Genomic DNA, 23718 nt, shown 5'->3' on the forward strand with positions numbered 1-23718 from the left:
AAGTGTTTAGAAATACGTAACCTGTACATTACAATTACACGACTTAAGACCAAAACAAAAAAGGTAAAATCTACAGATTAGAACAAAAACAGTAAGCAAGTTGACTAACAAACAAACCAAAATGATAGAAACACAGTATTTATTGGGAACTTTAACTCAGTTATGGATTGGGATTGTTACAATGTGAGCAAGCTCCTTTTGTCTTCATAGAGAGCAAATTCATATTTTGACAAACTGAAAATCAAACAGCGGTGAGTGTTTCGTATGGCACTGAGATCAGCTGCTGGCAGGCGACTTTGTTAGGCTTTCAAACGAAAACCCAACACAAAATAAAAACACATTTTTCTATTTGTGAAGGCAGTTTTTCCTCTGACTGAACAGCAGAATGAGGTTCAGCTCTGGTGAAAACAAACGCTTGTTTGTCATGTTTCCTTTTTTTTTTTTTTATTTGGCACACTGGTAGAATAAACATAGGTGATGGTGAGGTGAAACCAAAGCTCCATGATTTTTTAACCTAGGATTGTTTTGGGGATCCCGTGAGTACAATGCTAAAATTGTACTGATAAAAAGGGATTTAATCAAATATTAAAATTCAACAACCTATAATCTTTAAAAAGGACCACAACAGTGTTTTACCATTAATAGGCCACACTCACAGTATACTTAACATTACTTTTGACCCATCGGGCAGCCCCTGGTTTTAGTACAATTTGAAAACCAACCTGCAGTAATCCTACTATTATGCAGCTGCTAGCTGGGACTGCTATGTAAAACCTCCCCTTAGCGCAGTGAAGGATACAAATAAGGATTTAGCTGCAAACAGGCGGCAAGCGCAATGATCATTTCCCTCGTTTCTGGTGCACTTCAACTTGGCTCAAAATCTTTCATGAAGTAAGGCAGATCAAGGTGTTACTTGATATAATGAATACTGATGAGTTGCACTTAAAACAAAGAGATCATCTCAGGCTATTCTTTGACATTTAAATGATTCTTTCTTTGTAAATTTAGATCAAAATGGGTTCTAAAGACGGAGTTTTTTTTTTGCTGTGCACAAGCATAGCGTCATGGTACAAAACATTTTAGTTACGATATGCCATGCCTTCATGAGGTTTTCTGCACAGCAGCAGTTATATGGTATGTTATGCAATGGAAAAACAAAGTGTTAAGCAACAACACTCAACAGAAATTGGTCCACAGTAACGTCAATTGTTAAGCCCAAAAAGTATTAAACAACTTCTACTGTACTTCTTCAAGAGTTTCTAAGTGTATTTTCTTCATGTCAGAGACACATTTTGTTGATCAATTTGTATTTTTTGGAGTTAACACAACCGAGCTTAAGAGCACTAAAGCAATGAAGAAACAAATTACAAATATGAATGCAGTTCAGATCATTTTCTCTTGCGAAGGATGTAACAAAAATATGGCAACAGAAATAATAATCTATGTTTTATATTTAATACATATAAATAGTTGGTCACTTTATATTCTTACAACATTGGTCATGTATGGGGCCTTAAAGCGATATTTCACTTTGTCTGATTATCTGTTATAAAGAGGTGAGAGGTCATAATGAAAAATCAGCTGCCCTGAGAAGCTGACCTCACCTGAATGGCATATTGATGCTAATAAGATATAATCATCCTCTCCACTCATAAGTTAATTTAACCTTTTTATTCAATGTGTTTATTTGGACTTGCATAACATATTTGTTCTGTAAAAACCCAGTATATTTTTAGGCTTTCGATTAAAATGATTTCACTTTCTATAAGTGTTAGCAAATAAAGGGGACATTGCTTTACCAGAGTAGCTGATTTTTGTTGCCGATTTATCTCAAACCCCCACAGGGATCAAAGTCTGTTCCGCCACAGTGGAATAACGCTTTAAAAGCCAAGGCAGTAGATCAGTTTGGAACAATATCCCGGTCCAGGACACTATGAATGATATACACATATGTAGGCTACTTTTTCTCTCCACTTCACACGTGTCATGCTGTACCCATATTAGTCAATATGAATGGTATACTATCTGCAAATCATAATCAGCCAAGTCTGGCAAAAACTCAATGGCCACAGCAACCTAGATAGATAAAGCTTGTCTGGATAACAAGGCGTTGGTGTTTTGGCGAGAATGGTAAAAAAAAAAGAAGCATTTTTTCATTTTGAATTCATGTCCGTTAGTGAAACATTGTGACTCTGAAACAATCATCAGCTGCTTTTGTTAATAAAGGCATTACGATCGTAGCCACTGCTAACACTGCTAAGCACTATGTTAGCTAGTTTGTGGCTAGCTAGCTACATAAGCTGCTAATTACTTGTGCAAACAGGAAGTCCGTAACAGTTAGCAGAGATTGTCATATCAACATTTATTTCAAGGTTTTTTTCTAAAATGAGGGTCAACATTAATATTCAATACATAATAATCATTAACAAGTTGCGATGAACAATCTACTCTGACCAGGCTGGTTACGAAATATAAAATACCCCACAGAGGCTATTCAACCTCCTCTGCTGTGTTTCGGGGGTATCTCTATGTTCTATTTAACGTTTCTAATATAAAGTTTGATATTTATCTGCACAACTCATTGTGGATTAAGCTGGCATTACAGTAAAGTTAGCTTTAGAAGCCAACAAGCTGGCATTAGCTTAACAAACTAAACAAGCAATAAGCCGTGAACAGCACCTCTCACTCAAGTGTCAAACACCTCCACCATGACACCCTGGCCAATATATTAAACACGAGTTAGTGCATGTTTTACCAAACAGACAAGCCAAACAAAACGGCTTGGAACACTGAAAAAATATCTTATGTCGCTAGTACGGGTACAGCATCGAAAAACTGTGAAGTAGACAAAAAAAACATACTGGTCATACAGCTGCTCGCTCTGATCCAGGAGGAAAAGTTTCAGGAGAGAACCATGACTGAGGCAGATTTACACAGACACACAGCCTTAAGCTCTTTATGCCCCAGATCAGACAGCCGAAGCACATTATGTGTCTTAAAGTGATGAAACTGTCCCCTCCTGTTTTAATTTCCTCCTAAACAGAGCTCAAAGGCAGACAGGCTGAGACTTGTATTACCTTGAATATCCACCAGAGGGAGACAAGCTTGTTTCACTGCCCTCTGGCAGACAGTTTGGAAGAAGAAAGAAGACTACAGCAGGGAAGAGAAGGAAAAGAGGAGCGTAAGGTGGTTAACGATTTGTTTTAGAGAGAAGAGGGTGAACAGGGGATAGATGAAGAACCATGCAATCAAAGATGACAGAGGAGGAGAAGGTAAAAGAAGTAGGGAATGTGGCGAGTAGAAAGGACAGACGACAGAAGCGCTGACTGGTCATTTTCTTCTCGATCTAGCATGCACATTTCTTTTCATTGGGCTGCGCTTCGCCGAGCTTTGTGGCCCCGTTGCCATTGGCTGGCTCGGCAGGCGGTTTGTCGACGCACTGCTCCATCCTCTTCATGACCAGGTCCAACAGAGTTATCACCGCCTTGTCCACCTCCGCTCCAGTCGCTGCACTCGTCTCAAAGTACGGGATCCTGTGGGCAACAAGAACAGAAGTATTTGTTTAAAAGATGGGGGTTTTTTTGGACGTTTTCCCAATTATTCCCATCAGTTTTTTAATTGGTTTCATTTAATTTCTATTGAAATCATCTTGGATAGACTTGGAAATCCATGCATAGTCCATAAGAGACAGCAACGAGGGACATTTATTGTTTTGTCAAAGCTTCATAATTATCTCTGGTCGTGAACTCATCTTTAGTGCTCCTCCAAATATTTGCCAAATTCAGCCATTGGTGTATTAATCGGATCATGCAGTTTAGCAATTAGTCTGCATAGATTTCAAAAATCAATATTTCTTATACTGAATGAACCTCAGGAGGCTTTGTAGGCACTAGCAGGGGCTGTTTGCTGGAGGGGGTTGTTCTTTCACAACATAACATTTCACACAAGGTTAAACAAACTTTGGTGGACTCTGCATTACAAACGCAGAACTCCAAATTTAAACTTTCTTACATGTATTGCCCTCGCCCTGTTCATGCTAAACAGTTCCCCAGAGTTTAAGACTTGTAGAATTGTTCACTTCCTGGAACAGGCCAGTTAACACCAGACCGAGGTCTTGGCTTGCTGGAATGACACCAGGAAACGTTTGTTTTTTTACCTTGTCTAACAGGAAGTCATTTGTTGAGTGCTGCTCTGCACTGTTGTGTCCCGTTTCACTGCTCGTCTTACAGTTGGCCTGCTCTTAATGAAATGCCTGCTCTTTACTGTGTGTTTACTGTATTACAGTTTAATGCAATATTAAAAAAACCTGTTCAGGGTGTACCCCGCCTCTCGTCCAATGGGTTCGGGTCGAGCCCCCCCCCACAACCCTCTAAGGATTGGCCGTTACAGATAATGCATAGATAATAACAAGAAGAAGCACAGGAAGAAGAGTCACGTGTGTAATTTGAAAGTTAAGGCCCTGTAGGCAGGGCAGTTTGCATAACTGTCCAATGAAGAGTATAAGACGTAAAAAACCTACCCGTATTTATCAGCCAGCTCCTTGGCCTGTTTCTCCTGAACCTCCCGCTGGTCGGCCAGGTCGGCCTTGTTTCCTACCAACACAATATCTGGATTCTCACAGTAGGCATTGGCCTGTAGCTGGCCTGGAAATGAATACAAATATACAACAAATGAGGTGCAAATGTAGAACAGAAAAACTGTATCTTTGTACAGCTGAATGTGTGACAGGTGTATCCGGGGGAGCTTGAATAAAAGAGAAGACGGCACCGTAGAGGGATGCTTTGATAGACGAATCAGACTTCAAGCTAAAACAACGCAGATTTCTGAACACGCAAAGAAAACGTGTGAGGGTAGAAACGTACTCATCCAGTTTCTGACATTGAGGAAGCTCTGCTGGCTGGTGAGATCAAACATCAGCAGGAACCCCATGGCATCCCTGAAGAACGCAGTTGTCAGGCTGCGGAACCTGGAACACATGCACCAAAAGCAAACAATGAACACCACAGCTGAGATCTGAAGACTGAGCTGAACTCTGTGGTTCCTCTCACAGTAATGAATTACCACAATATAGAAAGTGAACTGAAAAACACAAAAAAAATCTCTGAAATATTATAATTTTGAGAATTTAAAATTAAGATATTAAGGCCAACAACAATGTTTTTAGTGTGTCTTTTAGTTTTAGATTGTCTGACTTCTCTTGTTTAAAGTTCTCCTCCAGACATGTTGTTTTGTGACATTTAAGATAAAAAAGAAAGATACTCTAATTAGAATAATCCTTTGTGGCTCATATTGTCCTTCCACAATTAACTCACTACCTTATTCCTTCTACCTCACTAAAAAAAAATCCAGAATCTATGAATATGCAAATATTACTCATTTCAAAAGGGTAACTTTTGGACACAAGGTGTTGATTGAAGGTGAGCAGAAAGACACTTTCCTTTTTCGGCGATGACTGTGAAAACAGTTTCACATCCTTCTACGAAGTCAAACCTCCAAGTGAAGTCACAATAAGCAAAACACATTTTTGAGGGAAAGGTGGACTTAACAAAAATACCTTTTGACCTAAAGCTGCAATAAATTAATATTTTGATATCAACAAGAAAACAAATGACTGTGTGTTACTCTTAGTAATGAACCCAGATAATTATCAGCTGACTGCTGTTCTCCTCAGCTCTACATAGCGTGTCAACGTAGTTTAACCAACCCACAACTTTGCTGTTTTGGTTTCCTCTCACCGCTCTAATCAGCCTCGTTTTCAGCAGCAGCAAAGTTTTAAAACCCGCTGTACACTAGCTGCTCAGCACCATACAGATAGTTAGAGACCAGCTGTGTAGCATAGTGGAGCATTTAGCAGCTAAAGAGTTGGAGGATACCAAAAACAGAGCTAAAAACAGAGTGAATATTGGACTTACATTCATCAGGTGGACGCAAACAAGACTCCAAAATAAAAGCTAATATTGCTAATATTCAGACATAAGTCTTAATTGATAAAAACAGTTATGTAATGTATGTTCTGTGGCATGCTGGGCTTCTGGGTGTGACACCAGGACCAAGGAACATTACTCTGTGTAAACATTAATAACTATTCAGCAAATGTGTAATATACGCAAACACATCAGGATAAAAGCAGCAGATATCAGGGTGTTCTCACAGCAAACAGTCTGACGAACTAATCACACAAGTGGAACGACGCCTGCAGTGGGTGCTCCATTAGAGGATCACGAAGATCAGTTTATGAAAAGAGGAATTTGTTCCGTTACACTGAGCTGAAGAAATGAAGTTAGAATTATGTAACTAACACTGACTCATCCTGCAATGAGTCATCAGGCCTTTACAAACAGATTCAACAGATCGAGGCCACTTCCAATTAAAGACCACACACATACACACACACACACACACACACACACACACGATTGACACATGCTGTATAAACAGGCAAAGAGGCGCATAGACACACACACAAAGATACCGATCTGTTGTTTCTCGCTCGAACCCTTCAGTGTGATTATACATGATCGATTTCAGCAATGAGCTTTAACATTCCACCGTCTCTTGTCAAAACTGGATTTGCCGTGAGAGAAATTTTGCATTGGAGTTAAAGCCAGTTAAAGCCACGTTTCCCTTAGTTTCCAGCTACGTCCCACAAGTCAAGTTGTGCCACAACATAGCCCCACTCAACTTCAGTGGCTGCCGCTTGAAATTGACATTTAATAAACATTTCAATAATGTTAAAGCTACATTCAAAACCTAATATAAGATGAAATTACTGTTAATTAGGCTGCTTTTGCTACATAAAAAACATTTAATCCCATTAAAGATATATTTCCTTCATGGAGATGGAAAGTTTCACCGCTAGACACACGATGACATGTCCCTCTTGGACACAATGATTCTTTCCCCGGTGTATTGCAAGAGAGGACAGAGAGGACAGGGTTGACTAGCACTGCTGTAGCGTTTCTATACAAAAATTAACAACTGTAACTGCAAACTGTAAAAGTCCCGAGGGAAAGAAGGACACCCAGTCCAGCGTGACGAGCAGCCCACCTCTCCTGCCCGGCTGTGTCCCAGAGCTGTAGGTGAACCTTGAAGGTTTTCCCTGCGGTCGTCCCATTGGGGTTGGCTGCTGTGTACACCTGAGGAGAGAGAGAGAGAAACAACACGAGTTTAGATTTTATCCATCACATTCTAGCGATTCGTTTTAACTAGTAGGGCCTAATATACCGGCGACCGAGTGTAAACTATCATATCGTTGAAGAAGTAAATTATTATACTATGTCAACCGATTCAATACGAGCAAGAAGAGCTGAAAACTCCCTGTCCTGAACTCCCTGTTTGTTGACGAGCCGTGAGTATAGCCAACGCTAACTAGGCAGCTGTCTGCAGATGTCAGGCAGCACAAACAGCAGGGCCAGATGACTCAGTGCGCAGACTCTGCTGCTCTGTCTCCGCTGAAACCAACTATTGAACTGGATGTCTGCTTCTCACAGTCCATAGCTGCCCGGGATAACCTGTATTCACGTTTTAGTCTTCCTGAATTGTGCATATAATAATAATAAAAAAAATTAAATAATGAATCGTCTGTACAGTGACCGTGACGCTGTAATGATGAACTCTTGTGAGCTGCAGCCGGTTGCGTTCGTGTCTCCGCAGGAAGCCTCGGGCGTCATTCACACCTCTCTTTCCCAGACGAGGCACTCGCTCTCTTTCAGAGCTGCGTTCACGCCAATCACACTCAGAGCGGTTGGATGAACTCTAGAGTGCTTATAGTTCAGTTCTCTAGGTAATAACTGACTTCAAGTCAGAGGGAAAAGGATGACACCTGTACGTCTGACAGTGCGAGTCCTCTGTAGTGGAGCTGGTGCAGCTTGTTATCGGAGCTGAGGATTGCTGGATTCCGACGTTGAGTTTGGGCCACAACTGCACATTGTTGCTGAACATAATCCCATTTTTCAGCACAACTTTTTGTTTTTCATTTCATGAAATGAATTAAACTTCTCGTATGCAAAGGATGCAAATCCTCACTTACTCCATCAAAGAATACGTAAACAAACTCTGATGGTCGCACTGACTATTTGGTGTCAGTTGAAATGCAGGTGCAATTCAAGTTAGACATAATATCTTATTTTAAGGATGATTTTATCTTTTCAAGCTGAATAATCTTGTAAAACACGCATTTAACTTTTTACTGCAGAGACGATATAATAATAAGTATCAGAAGACTACAAAAAGCCACAATAAGCTACTGATAATGTAAAGCCCAGCAGAAGAAATTAAGTGTAGACTGGTTATCATATTCAGCTGATATGTTCACTATATTTAGCTCAGTTTACAGCAGCTGGAGATTTTGCTTCATTACGGCTCATCAGAACTGTCAATTCTGGTTGAAAGGCTCACACGATAAACAAACGGGTCCACATTCATCTTCAGTCTCCATTTAAAAAGCCCCTAGGAGGAGCACTGAGCTACAGCTGTGATCATACGTGTCCGTTTATGTTTCCAGTCTTGACTCCTGAACATGGGGTGTGATCTTAACACACACACACACACACACACACACACACACACACACACGGAGTGGTGGGATTAAGGCAGCATTGTCAGTGCGAAGGCAGAATAGCACCAAGGTGACCACACATCTGACCAAACAGAGCCTGGCCCACTCTCTGATTCAGATTTCTGCATCTCACACTTGGAGATCTCCATGTATTTACCCTGATGAGATATGCGCAACAGGAATTAAGGTTTTCAACAGGTCTAAGTGACAGTCTAGAGTGGTACTCCACCAAAAATAATTTTCTGAGTATATATACTCATATATACAAGTCAAATATAATGATATCATGATGCGTTCGAATGTAATCGTGTAAAATGTTTGGCGAGAAACTCAAAGAAATACAGTTGTCTGAATACAAGATAGATAGAGACCAGTGGCGGGCTGTGCATGTTATAGCTGGGCCTTCACTGCTGTCCTGCAGCTGAAACACCTCCTAATAACCTCATGATGGCGCCACAGCTTAAATTGTGGGAAATATAATGTTTTCTGCGCTCACGTAGGAGACAACTGGCTGTGTGACCTCTGAACCGGAACAAAAAAATACAAAACAAAAAGCAGCTGAGGGACCGCACGAGGCTACGCTAAACTAGCTTAACGGGAAAACAGCAGCAACACGCATTCTGCTACACACTGGAGGGCCATTCAGATATTAGATGTAAAAAAACAAACCAGTTGACTTAAAGACAAACTCCATCCTCCTTTCTTTGTTGACTAAGAGTTTAATCTGGTTAAATCCCAACTCACAAATCTGTTTCTCCTCCTTCAGCCATTGAGTGTTAAAAAAACAAAGCCAGGTAAAAAATAATAATCTACACCAAGCAAAATATGTCATAATTTCTTCCATATCTTTCAATTTGAACTCTCACTACTCCGACTAAGCCTCTGACGGCTACTTTAAGTTTCGGTTCACAATAGTCACGTGCTCACCCACTGACCAATCACAGCACACGCTGCACCTCACTGCAGAGCTGCACCTGAAAACTGAGCTGCACGTAATGCTGGCGTACTCGTAGGCCAGCTAGCAGGCTCTGACACGTCAAAGAATACGCCCAACATGTCAAACTAAAGATCTGATTGGTTGAACACTGACAATCAACAATATCGTCCCCATTCACTTAAACTGCACATGGATTCACTTGTGAGTCTGCAGGCCTCGAGCCTCTCTTCTTACCTAGAGACACAGAGGTGAGATCTGATTGGATAAAAGCTCTACTTAAAACAAGCTGCACTGGAAGCAGAGCAACTGAGGAAGACAGTAGCTGTGCAATGAGAACATAAGATAATGGGAAAAATATTTTCATAAATTATTATACATGTAGCGTATTTAAGAAAAAATATTAAATTATAAAATAGATATAACTTTGTGATTCTGTTTAGGCCAGCAGAGAAGGCCTTGCAGGCCCTGACGGCCCACCACTGATGGAGACAGATGATGGCCTGTTTAACTTATTAACACCAGCTCCAAGAAGCTTAGAATACATCATTAAAACTACTAATAACAAGATTTTATTTTAATCAAAATTATTGAACTTAAAATATTTGTATTTATTTATATTCCTGCTAATTTGAATTGTGTGTTTTCATGCAAATATCTACTATAGATGACCATAAAAAGGTAAAAGGTTAACATTTAGACTTTTTGACGGTTTACCTTGACTTGGCCTGATTAAATCATTTTCCAGACTGTTCCTGTACGTCGATGAAACAACTGTGGAGCCTCAAAACCCAGGGTGTAATCTTTTTTATAGAACAAATTAGTTGTTCGGTCTTATTTTCTCTCTTTGTATATTTAGTATTGCTCCTTATTAAAGCAAAAATATATATTTTTATCAGATTACTCTGATAAAATGATTCTCGATGGAATAATGGTAGAATACTCAATAACTAAAATAACTGCCAGCTGCAGTCCTGTAAGAGATGAGAACCTACCACTCTCTTTTCCCTGAAGTCGATGCCGACTGTGGTGATGAACTTGGGGTTGAACTTGTTGTCTGTGTATCGGTACAGGAAGGTGGTCTTGCCCACGCCGGAGTCCCCCAGGGCAAGGAGCTTTATAAGGTAGTCATAATCCCCATCAGTCATAGTGATGCCCGCAATAAACCTGTGGAAAACAGACAGAGACGCATGTTAACATACAGAGACCCACAGAGAAACTCGTAGCCAAAGTTAAGTTAATTATAGGCAGGCTGTGTAAGGTGATGAGAGATGAATAAAAATAGAAGAAAAGACGAAATTGGACACAGAAACTAACACTGGCATCAGATGTTTGAGAAGTTAAACAAGCCGATGAATAGAAAACACACACGAATTGTTTACCCACTGTTGAATTATGGAAGTGTGGTCAAAGGGTCGACCTATCCAGGACAGGACTTTCTGGGAAAATAGTTACTGTGTGAGTGTGTGTGTGTGTGTGAGATCATAGTGTGGGTGGGAACTAGAGTGTGTGTATATATCAGAGTATGGGAAAGCATGTACTACAAGAACATCAGGTTTATTCCTTCACAGAGTGACAATGGCAGGCGTCATCCCAACGATTTGTCAAAAGGTGCTGAAGAGAAAATGCATCGTAAACGGAGTGTACCTGAGCATCAGTCAGCGGAGATCAATAGAGAAAAGGAATGTGGTTTCATGTGAAATTCTTGAACCAAGTGATCCCGTATCTAGTGAGTTGTAGACTGGGGTCTGTTTGCCTCATGGCTACATGTGGTATATTTAGAAAGAGGATCACAAGACTCTAATCCACTCAGCTGAGAGGAAGCACTAACACTGTGCCTTATTACAGTGAGGACAGTGAATAACTAGGAGCTGTGATCTCCTCACAATGACCTCAGACAGTACGGTGAGAATCAGAGACACTATTCACCAACCAGACTGAAGCAAAGATAGTACGAAGGTATAATTTAACAAATGCATTGCCACGCTGATAACTTTGACAACAAAAGCAAAAATGAGCTTCTCTGTGTCGGAGTAATGAAGTGAAACCAATATGCAAAGGTTTGCAGAAATGGGCCAGAGTAACGTCGAGTATGTGAAGAAAAACACTGGTCCTTTAACAAGGTCTACAAAACAGTCCTTATAACTCAGGCTTCCATTAATTGGACACTTTGGCACCACATGACAGTAAACTGAAAGATGTATTGTGTTTTCCTTTCTTCTCTTGCTCTCACACATTTAGCATCCATCAGTCCTGGCTTTGATGAAGCCCCTCTGAGGGTTTGAGGGTCGGATTTAGACAATGGGGAAGGGTGGAGCTCATTGATCTGCTGTCACTGGTGGAAAACCAGGAAGGTTTGCAGTGTGATCACTCAGTCAGTCATGGTTCCCTGAGGGTGAAACCGTTAATGGCAGCTCGGTCAGCTGACGACAGAGAACAGTACGACTCACAGTCACCAACAAAACAGAACGAAATAAAATGGAACAAAGAAGCAAATTATGTCTGTTTGTGTTCTTAGTCGTGGTGGACCATTTGATTCTGAATTAATTCATAATTCATAAAACACATGGCATACAACTAGAGACCCTGTTACGATGAGATCACACCAGCGCCAGTGACTCACAGGGTGCAAACAATACTGGCATGGCGGTCGCAGCCGGTAAAAAAAAAATCCAAGCAACATCGCCCATGTGACGACCGGCTGCCAATTCCTCCATCTTTGAATGCACAAAGTGAGTTATTACACTCATCTGCTATACATGTTTGTTCTCCTTAGACCACCCAGCATTTTAGTGTAGATGTACAGTACTGCATCCACTACCGCATCATAGTGATCGGTTCACTAAATCACTAAACCGTTCATCTGGAATCGACTCTGCTCCGGCTCGCTGCAAGACATAATGGATATACGTATGTGTGGGAAATGCCTCTTGGCTAATAAGGACTTTTTACGTCATTGTTGCGTATTGCTGACCTAAATTCCTCCGCTATTAATGGAAATGATGTTCCAGACATACAGTCGAACCAGTGCAGTGGTTTGTGGTTGTGCAGCTCCAGTCATGGCGTTCTCTGATCCAGTGTCTCTGGAGGCAACAGTTCCAATCGCTCTCCTTTGTTCTACTCTCTAAAAGGGTCTGTGCTAAGTTCTATAAGCCCAATTCCCCCTACACTCAGTATATATACGTGCAAGCACTGGAAACCTTATTAGGTTATATTCCCCCCGAGTATGTCTTAGTGAATATGGGGAGGGGGGTATATCAGTGCACACAAGGTTTTTATTGACCAATTCTCTCATTTCTTGTCTTTTTATTATTCCCAAATCTGATCATCCTTTAATTCAAGGCGATTTTAACATTTGCATTTACTGACCGTCAATCCCAAAGGCTCATGATTTAGTTTTATTTACACTGAATCGGCTCTTTCAATCTCATTCATGGGTCCTACTCGTGTACATGGTCATATTCTTGACCGTTTTTACTTTTTTGGCATTCCAGTCTACAATTACCAGATAAATCTCAGATCAAACCGTTTACCCCTTTTGATATATTTACAAAATCCATCTATTTTCTTCATTCTTTTAATAGTTATCATGAGGACATTTCTGCTTTCTTTTATTCATCTGTTCTCTGTGACATCAACTTAAGAATATGTTTTTAATGTTGTGTGTGTTGTATGTATGTATGTTTTTTTATTTCAAAACAATGTTCAGGGTTTACGCATAATGAACGACGAGTTACTTTTAACCTCACGTTACTTCGTTAAAGTTAACCACCAGAATGCGTTTGCAGTTCTTGTTAGCTGTTAGCTAGCTAACAATAGCTAACTAGAGACATACGCACCAGCATACACTGAAGCAATTCTACATCCATTTGTATTGACTTTATATGCATGTAATGATTTAATATACACACAGTTGCCACTTTATTAAAACTAAAGCAGTCAAATACAGCAGCTCAGCAAAGAATAATACTTAAATAAATGTTACAATTTAAGTGTTTTTTAAGTCGTTGATTCATCTTCATGGACATATTGGACGCTGTAGTTTGTGCTGCTGAACTGTACTGCCTTAAGTGCTTCCAATAGTGAGCTTACCCTCATATGATTTATTAAAGTGTTGTTATATTAGACTGCATTATCTTCAGCTAGGTGTACGTAATAAAGTGCCAACTGAATGCAGGTCTAATAACACAATGTATACAACTAATAGAACAATTGGTTCACAGCTTTGCAACAATCAGGTGGCGGAGGAAAGGTTTTCCCTTGTGTCTGCTAAACCTTCTGTCTCAATAACAAGCAAGAACAAAAGCATAAAACACACAGAGACATTAAAAATGTATCCGCTGTGTCACACTGTCACACACACACACACACACACACACACACACACACACACACACACACACACACACACACACACACACACACACACACACACACACACACACACACACACACACACACACACACACACACACACACACACACACACACACACACACACACACACACGGGAAACAAACAGAAACAAACAGAAAGAGAGGAGTCTATACGAGTCCAGTCCTGCTGCAAAGAGAAGAGATGATTTGAGAGTTTGTATGAGTAAACCTCATCAGCATCTCTATCAGAAGATCTATCAGGAAGTTGTGTTTTGCTCTTCCGCCGATGTTATCCCTTACATCTGTGATATAAAAAAACCAGATGTCACAGCTTTCAGTCGGAATGATTCACAAACAGTCTGCAGCTTTTTAAACTAATAGAGATTTATAGTTATGGGTTATCTATTAAAGGCCTGTGTTGTAAAATGTATAAAAATATGTCTCAGGTTATATGACCACATTGAGACACATTCTACATGAACATGCACCGTACATCCACTCTGCAAAGCAGACATTTTTTGGTCAGATTTCTTTTATCAAAAAGAAACTAAACTCTACTTTTACATCTGAAGCATCAGAAAGGAAACGGCATCTTCCTCCATATCTGCCCCTTTATGATGTCACTGACCAGCCTTTAGAGCTTCAGCACGATGGCTGAGGACACAACAGAATACTGACTTACTGTTCTGGAAAAACTAGTCCTCTCAAATGTTTGTCTTGCACTCACATTACATGACAGAAAGACAAACAGACTGTTTTCTACAAAACGCACAAGCAAACAAGACTAAGCGTCAACAGATGTGCTCGCTCTCTGAGGGTGTACTCGGGCATGCGAACATGATCGCAATGACAATGTATATTATGTTCCCTGGCCTGGCTCACTCTTACACGGATTACATATAAATTGATATCGTGGGTTGTATCAGAGTATATCGCATTACTTTTCACAGGTATACGAACATTTGCACACATGTACAGACATGCATCGCATTAACATGTCGTCGGTTTTCAATTCCAGTAAAAATGTGTATTGGGGGAAAGTAGATTATAAAGCTGTGATGAGTGTTGTGTTCAAATGTAATCTTGTAAAATGTATTTTTTTGCCAGACGCATGAATAAATACATTTGTTTGAAGGAAGTGTTTTCACAGCAATATAACATTTTAGAGAGAGAATTATGACCTGTTTAACTTCCTAACACTAGCTTAAAGCAAACCTATGATACATAATTAAAACTACTAGCGCCGAGATTTATTTTTGAATACAAAATACAATCATTTATTTCCTAAAAATGTGTGTTTTTTGCAAATAAACCCTTATAGGTGACAATAGCAAAGTAAACGATGTTTTGCACTAGTTTAGGGATGGTTGATTTTTCAGGACAGTGAAAAGAGTGAGTCTGGGACCTAAGCCTGAGTAAATATAAGGGTCACATGTGATTACCTGTTGACAAAATGACTATAATAGTTTCATTTTATGCTAAACAAGTAATAAATAGAAGATAATAGACACATGTGTTTTGGTTGTAGTTACTCTTTAACCATAGAGGTGAAAAATCTAAACACGGTCATAGGATTAATTTCCTTAAATTCACCTGACAGACCCTGAGTGGCATTTCATGTGCTGTTCTAAACACACTTAGATTTATTACACACTGTGCATTCAATATGAAAAAAGTGCACATTGTGTGGAGGTTTACAGCATGTTTGCAGCAATGACGCACAAATACGACTCCCATACGAGATGGGAATTCAAACCTTCTGACCTTAGCAAGCTGACTTCATAGCGTAACCGTTTAGATAATGTAAAAGACTGGATGTACTTATTTTTGTCATTTATTTTTGCCAAGACAGAAGTCCTGATCATTAGTCTTGAACACCTTTCAGAAGAACGACTCACTACTAACTAAGTCAGCCACTATAAATCTTTTATTCGACTGCGTCTTGAGCAACATGTAAAGCCATGTTTTTATCAAATGAGTAATAACTCCAGAATAAGACAGCATCTATCATTCAGTTACACATTGTTAGGCATACTCTCACATCTTTGCAGCTTGATAATTGTAATGCCTTGATTACTTGTGCACTACAATACAAATGACCATCAGTTTACTCATCATGGGCAATAACACCGACCAGAACAAAGCTTTTTTTAAATATTATCACCCAAATCGTGTCACCCAAAAATCACCCAAAAAATTCAGTCCTGGAAAAAGTAAGAGGGACGGTGAAAGGAAAATGATTATTCATTGCTTTATGAAATTGTTTTTCGAGACCATTATACTGAGAAGGGAAAGAACGAAACAACAGCATATACTTACCCCAATGCCTTCTGTTCCTCATCATCTACAAATTACTGCTGATGAGAAAAGAGGGTGTTGTGTCTTTGGGGTTCATTAGATATTTATACATAATGCAACGTTGAACCTTTAAATAAATCAATGAATAATTCATATCAGTGTAGTGCGGTTTAATCCAAATCCAAGTAAGACTTCCAAACGAAATGTATCCTCTCATAAGACCAGATGGCTCTGTTGTAGAGTGCACAACAACATGTTTTGGTTTTTAGATTTTTGGAGGATTTTGAGGTGAGTCTACAAACAAGACATCAGATAAAGTCATCATCAGTGAATCTGTTTCAGGTGGGTTTTTGAATCTGATGGCACTAGTTTGTACAGTTAAAGACCCCAGCAAAAGCTATGGATGGATGTTTTTAAAGATTTTCATTGTACTACTGAAAGCAGCAGGGGAGAGATGAATGAGAAATTTAGGGGGAGATCGTCATATCGTTTTTTTGGTACCACGAAGATTTGATATATATATATATATATATATATATATATATATATATATATATATATATATATATATATATATATATATATATATATATATATATATATATATATATATATATATATATATATATATATATATATATATATATATATATATATATATATATATATATTCCAGATTTCAGTTCTGGTTTGCAGTACCTGTAGCTACTGGTGGCACTACAAAGTGCATTTTTATACTCCAGGTCCCAGAATTCTGCTAGAAATGATACACGTCATGACCACTGGGTGTAGAACTAAGCAACCACTCTATCGGAAATACAACACAAGAAGAACAGCAAAAAAGAGCTCATTGACAAATACAAATGACATAATCTGCTGCTGTAGAAGTCACCCACGGTTTGCCAGTTGAACACTTAAGGAGAAGCAGCAGCAGTAAGAAAAATTGGTTTGCATTATCAGTAATTCATACAGCTCTGATATGGCTGCAGGAGACGTCTTCATGATGTGGGACGCTTCTATGAATTAGACAGAATTGCTAAAAGTAACATTTAAGTGCATGCATTGTTACCAATGAATTCCTTGCGTGCGTTACGGCAATTTGAATCACGCACTGGAATGGCGGACTACGCCACTAGGAATGAAGAATGCACATAAAGAGGTATTTGCAAAATGTAAATACAAAAATGGTATTTGAAATAATGAAGATCTCACAGACCATAACTTCAACATATGAAGTCAAAAGCATTAAGGTTGCTTGCATTTCAGATACGGTTGCTTGTATTTTCCCAAACTGCGGTTTAAAAACTTTTGTTTCCCAAGAATCTAATATATATCAAAAGGTCAGCAGACATTTGTCAGAGACCTTTATGTCTGATCGGGGCCGCTGAATCATCTTAAACAGGTCAGACAACTGATTTGTTTTCCTTCTATTCTGCTGAGGGCCTTTGCTGTCGTTAAACAAATCTATTCTCCAGAGTGAACGATCAATAACCGCTAACATGGATGAGGATTGACCCTTGATTATCTCATTTGTCCAGACATCCTCCAGGTTCACCTCTCGGATTGTTCGAAACCTTTCAAACCCACTTAGCAAAGCGCCTAGGCAAATTCGATACAGCACAACAGAGAGATCACTGAAGTGAGCCTAAACAGCAGCTGGGTGGCCTGCTGTGTACAAAAACCTCAATTACTACTATTACCTCGAGCTATTCGTATAAAGTCACGAAAAAGCCGTCCTCTGCATGCGCAAAGAGATGCTTTTATCCACCCAGGTTCTGCTTTCGGTCACTGGTTTCAAAGAGGGACCAGAGTCTGATTACATTCATGAGTCCATTGGCTTATTGACTCAAAACCCGATCAGATATGACACACTCGACTCAGGTGTAAGGTATCTATTTATTTATCCACCTGTGAGACCCACCAGGACTTCCTCAATCTCTCCTTAATCCCACAACAGGAGGTGGGCTAACGTCTGTACAGACAGCACACACAGCTGGATCCGAAAGGGCAGGATGGATATAGGAATACAGGGCGGCAGAAGAGGATGGATGAGGAGGTCAATACTGCAGGTCTAAAGCAAGGCACTAACACTGGCAGGCTGGTGGTTCAAATCTGGAGTTCACTGGGATATTATGGAAAAAGTGGCAGATTTACATGTATCGTCTCGTGGATATTCTTGATCTCCAGGGGATGAATCCTAAAGATTTTGATGACCCCCTGACCTTTTTATCTAGCACCATCATGTGGTCAAAAACATCTATAGCCTACAGCTATGCTAGCGGCTCAAGGAGGCTGTACTTATACAGTTAGTGTTTTATTTATTTATGTCCACTCTGAACAACTACACATAAAGACCGGCGACTGAACAGATTGTGTTTACAGTACTGCAGTAAAAACAAGACCTGTGACATTTCCATCTAAAGCAATATGTTCTGCTGGTCTCTGTCCGTGGTCGATTTAACACAGCAGTGATCCAGCTCACAACAGGCCATGAAAGATTTTCCATTTTTTCAGTCTGGTACTTCTCTGCCGCCGAACAGGAAGTGATGGCTTTAATGATTTCTTTGCAATACTACAGAATTGTTAAGAACTATTTTGTGGTTCTCATGCACAGTGATAGTGCCACCTCCAGAAACCCAAACTGCATAACAGAAAATGCAAAGTAGAAGATGTCACTGTTCCCTTTGTTTTGAAGTGATTTTTGGGAAGTGAAGTGCAATTGAACCAGAGAAGATGCCAAAAATGGAGACTGAAAACACGAAAGAGGCACCAACAAGTCACATTACAACTAGATGAACAATTCCCAATATGAAGTTCTTCCTGTCCCAACAGAAATAAACCAACTCTTTCAAGTGCAGAAACTAAATCCAACCACATGAAACCTGATCAGATACAATCAGAACAGAACACCGTTACTGAGGAATTCAAACTAATTAGGAGCATTTGGTGGCAACCTGCAGGTCTTATGACTCCAACTGTGTTTAGTTTAACCTATTTACATTTGACAGCCGTCGCCTTGTTTACAACAAACTGATGAAAAACACCAAAACTACGGGCAGCAAGAGAGGCTGTGTTTAAATTCTGACTACAGAAATCGACATGACACCGTCGGCAAAATAGTTTTACCTGAGAATACCAACTGCTCTATTGGTCTTTTTGAACTACAAATAGGCCCAGTCCGTGAGTGGTGTTAGATACGCACCATTTTTAGCTGGAAAAATACAAAACAGCAAAGAGGGATAAAATAATTTATTAATTTAGGCTAGGAAATCTATGTATTTTGCCAACCTGGAACCAAAATAGAATTGGCTTTCAGACTGTAACAAGTAGCCAATTTGTTGACAGGGGAGACGGATCCGGTTCATTTCGTTCACCCACGATTAGCAAAACACCAATAAACGACTCTTTTGGTTCTGTATTTTTTTAAATACTCCACATAGCTATATATTTCTGTGAAAATTATAGATCCAAAACAAAACTGACAGAAGGGCGGGACTGAGGAAAAGTCGAAGTATGTAAGTATAACTCGTGATGAAAGAACAGGTGTTAATACTAAATTTAATGCTAGCACAGGTGAATCCTAAAACAATGACTCTTTTCCATTGGGCTGTCCCAGTAAGTTATAATAGTTGGCCAGTATGAACACCACCAGGCTCCTGAAACTGACACAGCTTCATGTGTGTGACGAGTCATCTAGTCTACTCCATTTCTACTGTCTGGTCCATTAGTCTCCACTCTTTTCAGTTGTGTTTTAGACAGCAACATATCTCTGGTATATGACTCTTTACTCTTGTTTTCCACTCAGCTCGTTTCTCCTTTTCCTTGAGTCTACTCTGTTTTATTGCTTATTGAGTTGGCGGTCATGTGATCTGTCAGCTGACTGAATTTGTGGTCCCATTGTTGGCCCCAGGACAGTAAAACACACAGCATCATTATCAGGTGGAGAGCCCACCCTGCTCTCTGGTGTCTCCTGGGTCCTAAAGCAAAAAAAGTATTTAGCACAATCATCAACTAGCGTTAACACTTCTGAAAGTATACCGATTGTCTACACATGCTGTTCTTGCTTTTTAATGATTGGAACAGTGAATAAAGACCTACCCTGCCTCCAAAAAATATTAATCTTGGTCAAATTAAGCTTCTTTCCTTCAAAAACTCTGCCTTGAAATGCTCTCTTCACAAGTCTTTATGAACATATTTTGTACATCATCTTCCACCTCATCATTGACACTAAATTATTTCAAATGAACTGTTGAAAACATGAATCCTCCGTCTTCAGTCTTTATCAAATGAAAATAGCATCAATAATATGAAATTCATTAAGAATGTTCAAGTTTAATATGAAGTATTTAATAGAGATTACATTTCACAATAAGGTAGTCAGTTGCTACAATAATATTCTATTTATTATGCCTCTTACATAAAATAGAATCAGCGACAGTTCTGCTGCAGATATAGAGCAGTTGATGCTGATGTAGCGCTCTGTGGCCACTGGCCTCGTTTTACCATACTACACTTACTACCCACAGGAAATGGTTTCAAAACCACACCGCCCACAACATCGGCAAAACCCATTTTCGGGCAAACAGAACCACAAACAGGACATGGTCACAGTGTGAATACTGAAAATGTAAAGAAGTGTAACTTGTTAATTTGCTACTTCATGAGGAAAATAGACTTAACTTCTCGATTGTTGATTTTAACACTGACTAAAATCCGTTTTTACAGCCATTTAGTCTCGTCCACCTGCTTTCTGCAAGTTATGTCTTACTGATGCTTCCTGTTTCTGTGATTGTGCAAACTGTTTACGTAGTCTGCTGCTGTATGGCCCCGTCAGCGCCGAGTTAAGATTTTGGTAGGGCAAATTAGTGAAAAAAAAACTCCACTATGCGATGTCTTTTTCAAGAACAAACACACGTCTCTGTTCGCCACTGTGAATAGACAGAAGGGAGCTACACTCTACCAATATGTCACATGTCTGACTCGGTAAACACATGTGCAGAGAGGACAGAGTGGGGTGATGGAACTTAAAGCTGACACTTTGGTTTACTGCCATGTTTTGTTATGCTCATCATTCACTGACAGATAACAGTTTACAGTTTTATCAGTCCTTGGCCAAGACATAAAGTATGGGTCTTTTAGAGCATTAGTGCTGGATAGTTTATATTATTTGCCTTTTTCTTAATTATTGATTTAAGCCTAGGTAGACAAAATAAACCTGGTATTTTCTAGAATATTAGTAAAGCTGGTGTTTTAAGTAAGGAAACATTGCATAATAATAATTAACATAAAATAAGTTTGTATTATAATTTAGTGCCTCAAAGTTTATCCAAGAGCAAGATATCAATAGGATCATGTTTCAGTGTTTTATTACCACAGGGTGTTTCAAATACTTGAAATAAACACACTTATGAAATATTATTTTCAAAATGGCTTCTGTATTTTCACTATTTTGCATGCGTGCCTTAGTCAAACATTTACCTCAGAATCTCCTCTGCTATAAATCATGAAAAAAGGGACACTGATACGAGAGCAAGAGAGAGAAATTCCACAAAGACACTTTCAGTCACATCCAGTGAACCCTGCAGCTAATTACTGTTTTCTAACATCTTACAGACTGTACATGACATTATTTCCCCTCTGTAGTCAAACCGGTTTTAAGATAATGCTGTTTCAACGGAGCTAGTGGGCTGTTTCTTCTACACAGACTGTTAGACGTTCAGTCCAATTCAAAAGTCACAAAGTGTTCAGTGAAAGGAAAGTGTGCCCTGGATGATAATTAAATACATAAAACATCAAAGTACCTGACCTGACAAGAGTACAAAGTCTGCTGATTTGTTTAATTATTGGTTTTACACTCATTGAGCGAGTCTGCTGTATGTTGTTTCTGGTGAAATGAGCTTTAGAACGTTAAAGGTGCTTAAAAAAGGGAAAGATTTAGTGGAGTAACCTGAGTCTACCTGAGCATAGCATGAAGTCACTTCCCTGTGTGCGTTGTTATCCGAGCTTCTTGTTCTTTGTTGACGTAGCCGGGCCAGCAGCGCATGCTTTTGGTGCATGTTAGTGCATGTGATACGCGCTCACGCACCTGCGGCATCCCAAATGACGGCGTATAGTTGTGGGAGCGTAGCACCCACCCACTGGTTCCCCCTCAGGTTAACACTGTTAGCACCGTCAGCTGCAAGCCCATCGCTTCCGACTGAAAACGTAGATCCTTCAAAATTGCCCCAAATTATTTTATTTCACATTCAAAAAAATAAGGGGCTCAGCCAAGACCTGAAACAGCTGGCCATTGTTGTATTCAGAAAACGTAACTGGAGTAAATAGTCAATTTGATGTGGACACTTTTCGGTGTTGGTTTTTAAGAACAATTTGGTGAGGTTGTTTTTGGGATCGACTCAAAATAAACATTGATTGAAGGAACATTACATTGACACTACAACGCTAAACAATAGAGGGTTATAGCACAAGGGAATAAGTCATCCGGCTCTGGCTGTAAAACAGTACTTGTTGGTAGAATACATGCATTGTTGAAACTTTAAGATATGACTTAGGAATTTAAATCCCTTTTCTGGCTGCTGTATCATCTATAAGCCTGTAGAATACACAGGGCTATGCTTACGTTTGATCGTCTTTATTTTCTATTTTTTATTGATTTTAAGGAAACAATGCGTTTGTAAAGGTATCGTGACAAAACAACTTGTTTAAAATGGATAAATAACAACAACCAGAAGTCAAACTGGTTGTTGTTATTTTATGCTTTCCTTCAGAACATCACCACTATCATGAGACTGAGCATGAGAGAAAATTCATGACCAGAGTCCAGATAACAAGCGGCCTGGATGATGCAGCTGAGCGCAACAACACGGAAACGGTTATCAGCTTGTAGGAAAAGGTGTGATCACATTCCACAGCTACAGATGCGCCCGCTTTATTTCCCTGTAAAAAACTTTTCGACTCTACATCTTCCCATAATCGCCCTGCAGCCCGTCACATGCCTTCTAAAGTCAGCAAACACCTCTGACATGTACTCGACAAACTGGTCAAACAAGGCTGAGCGTCTGAGCTTCTTACCTCTCAGTGGCTCCTTAGATGATTCCACAGTGTGAGATCTTGAGAGAGATACGAGCCGTCCAGAGCAGCTGACCAGCAGCCCTGCATCTACACCCACTGACCGCCTGACTTAATGACCAAATGACTGACAGAGTGACTGACTGACTGAAGGGACGACTGACTGAATGAGTGGGAGGCTGGATCACTGGATGACTGACTGCTATTCAGCTGAAGGCAGCAGAGCAGAGAGCCACTCCCCTCGCTCACCAGCTGACTCGCTGCCTGGCTGGAGGGATAGATGGATGACTAGTCTAATGGCTCTGCCTGACTGAAATGTCTTATTAAATAACTGAATGAAAAACTGACCAAGAAACTGACCAACTGACAGTACAAATAATTTACTGAATAAATGACTAAACATAAATGGTAAACTGCCCAACTGACCATCCAACCAAATAACTGATTGGCTAACTAAGTTAATACCTGGATGACTGACTAAAAGA

General features: G+C 39.7%; 1 protein-coding gene across 1 annotated transcript in view; it reads right to left on the minus strand.

Moving 5' to 3' along the window:
• The window catches only part of LOC142935440 (ras-related protein Rab-27B-like), a 45278-nt gene that overhangs the window by 1633 nt on the left and 19927 nt on the right, over positions 1 to 23718 (minus strand). The window contains exons 2-6 of the mRNA XM_076079821.1: positions 10487 to 10658; positions 7048 to 7136; positions 4863 to 4966; positions 4520 to 4643; positions 1 to 3533 (exon numbers count right to left, since the gene is read on the minus strand). The exon at positions 1 to 3533 is cut by the window's left edge and continues 1633 nt beyond it. Of these exons, the coding sequence (XP_075935936.1) occupies positions 3347 to 3533; positions 4520 to 4643; positions 4863 to 4966; positions 7048 to 7136; positions 10487 to 10639 (657 nt within the window). The 5' untranslated portion in view covers positions 10640 to 10658 and the 3' untranslated portion in view covers positions 1 to 3346. The remainder of the gene's footprint in view (positions 3534 to 4519; positions 4644 to 4862; positions 4967 to 7047; positions 7137 to 10486; positions 10659 to 23718) is intronic.

The sequence above is a fragment of the Anarhichas minor genome, unplaced genomic scaffold (genome assembly GCF_050575085.1).
Source record: "Anarhichas minor isolate MPS153535 unplaced genomic scaffold, ASM5057508v1 ptg000073l, whole genome shotgun sequence".
NCBI classification, from domain to species: Eukaryota; Metazoa; Chordata; class Actinopteri; order Perciformes; family Anarhichadidae; genus Anarhichas; species Anarhichas minor.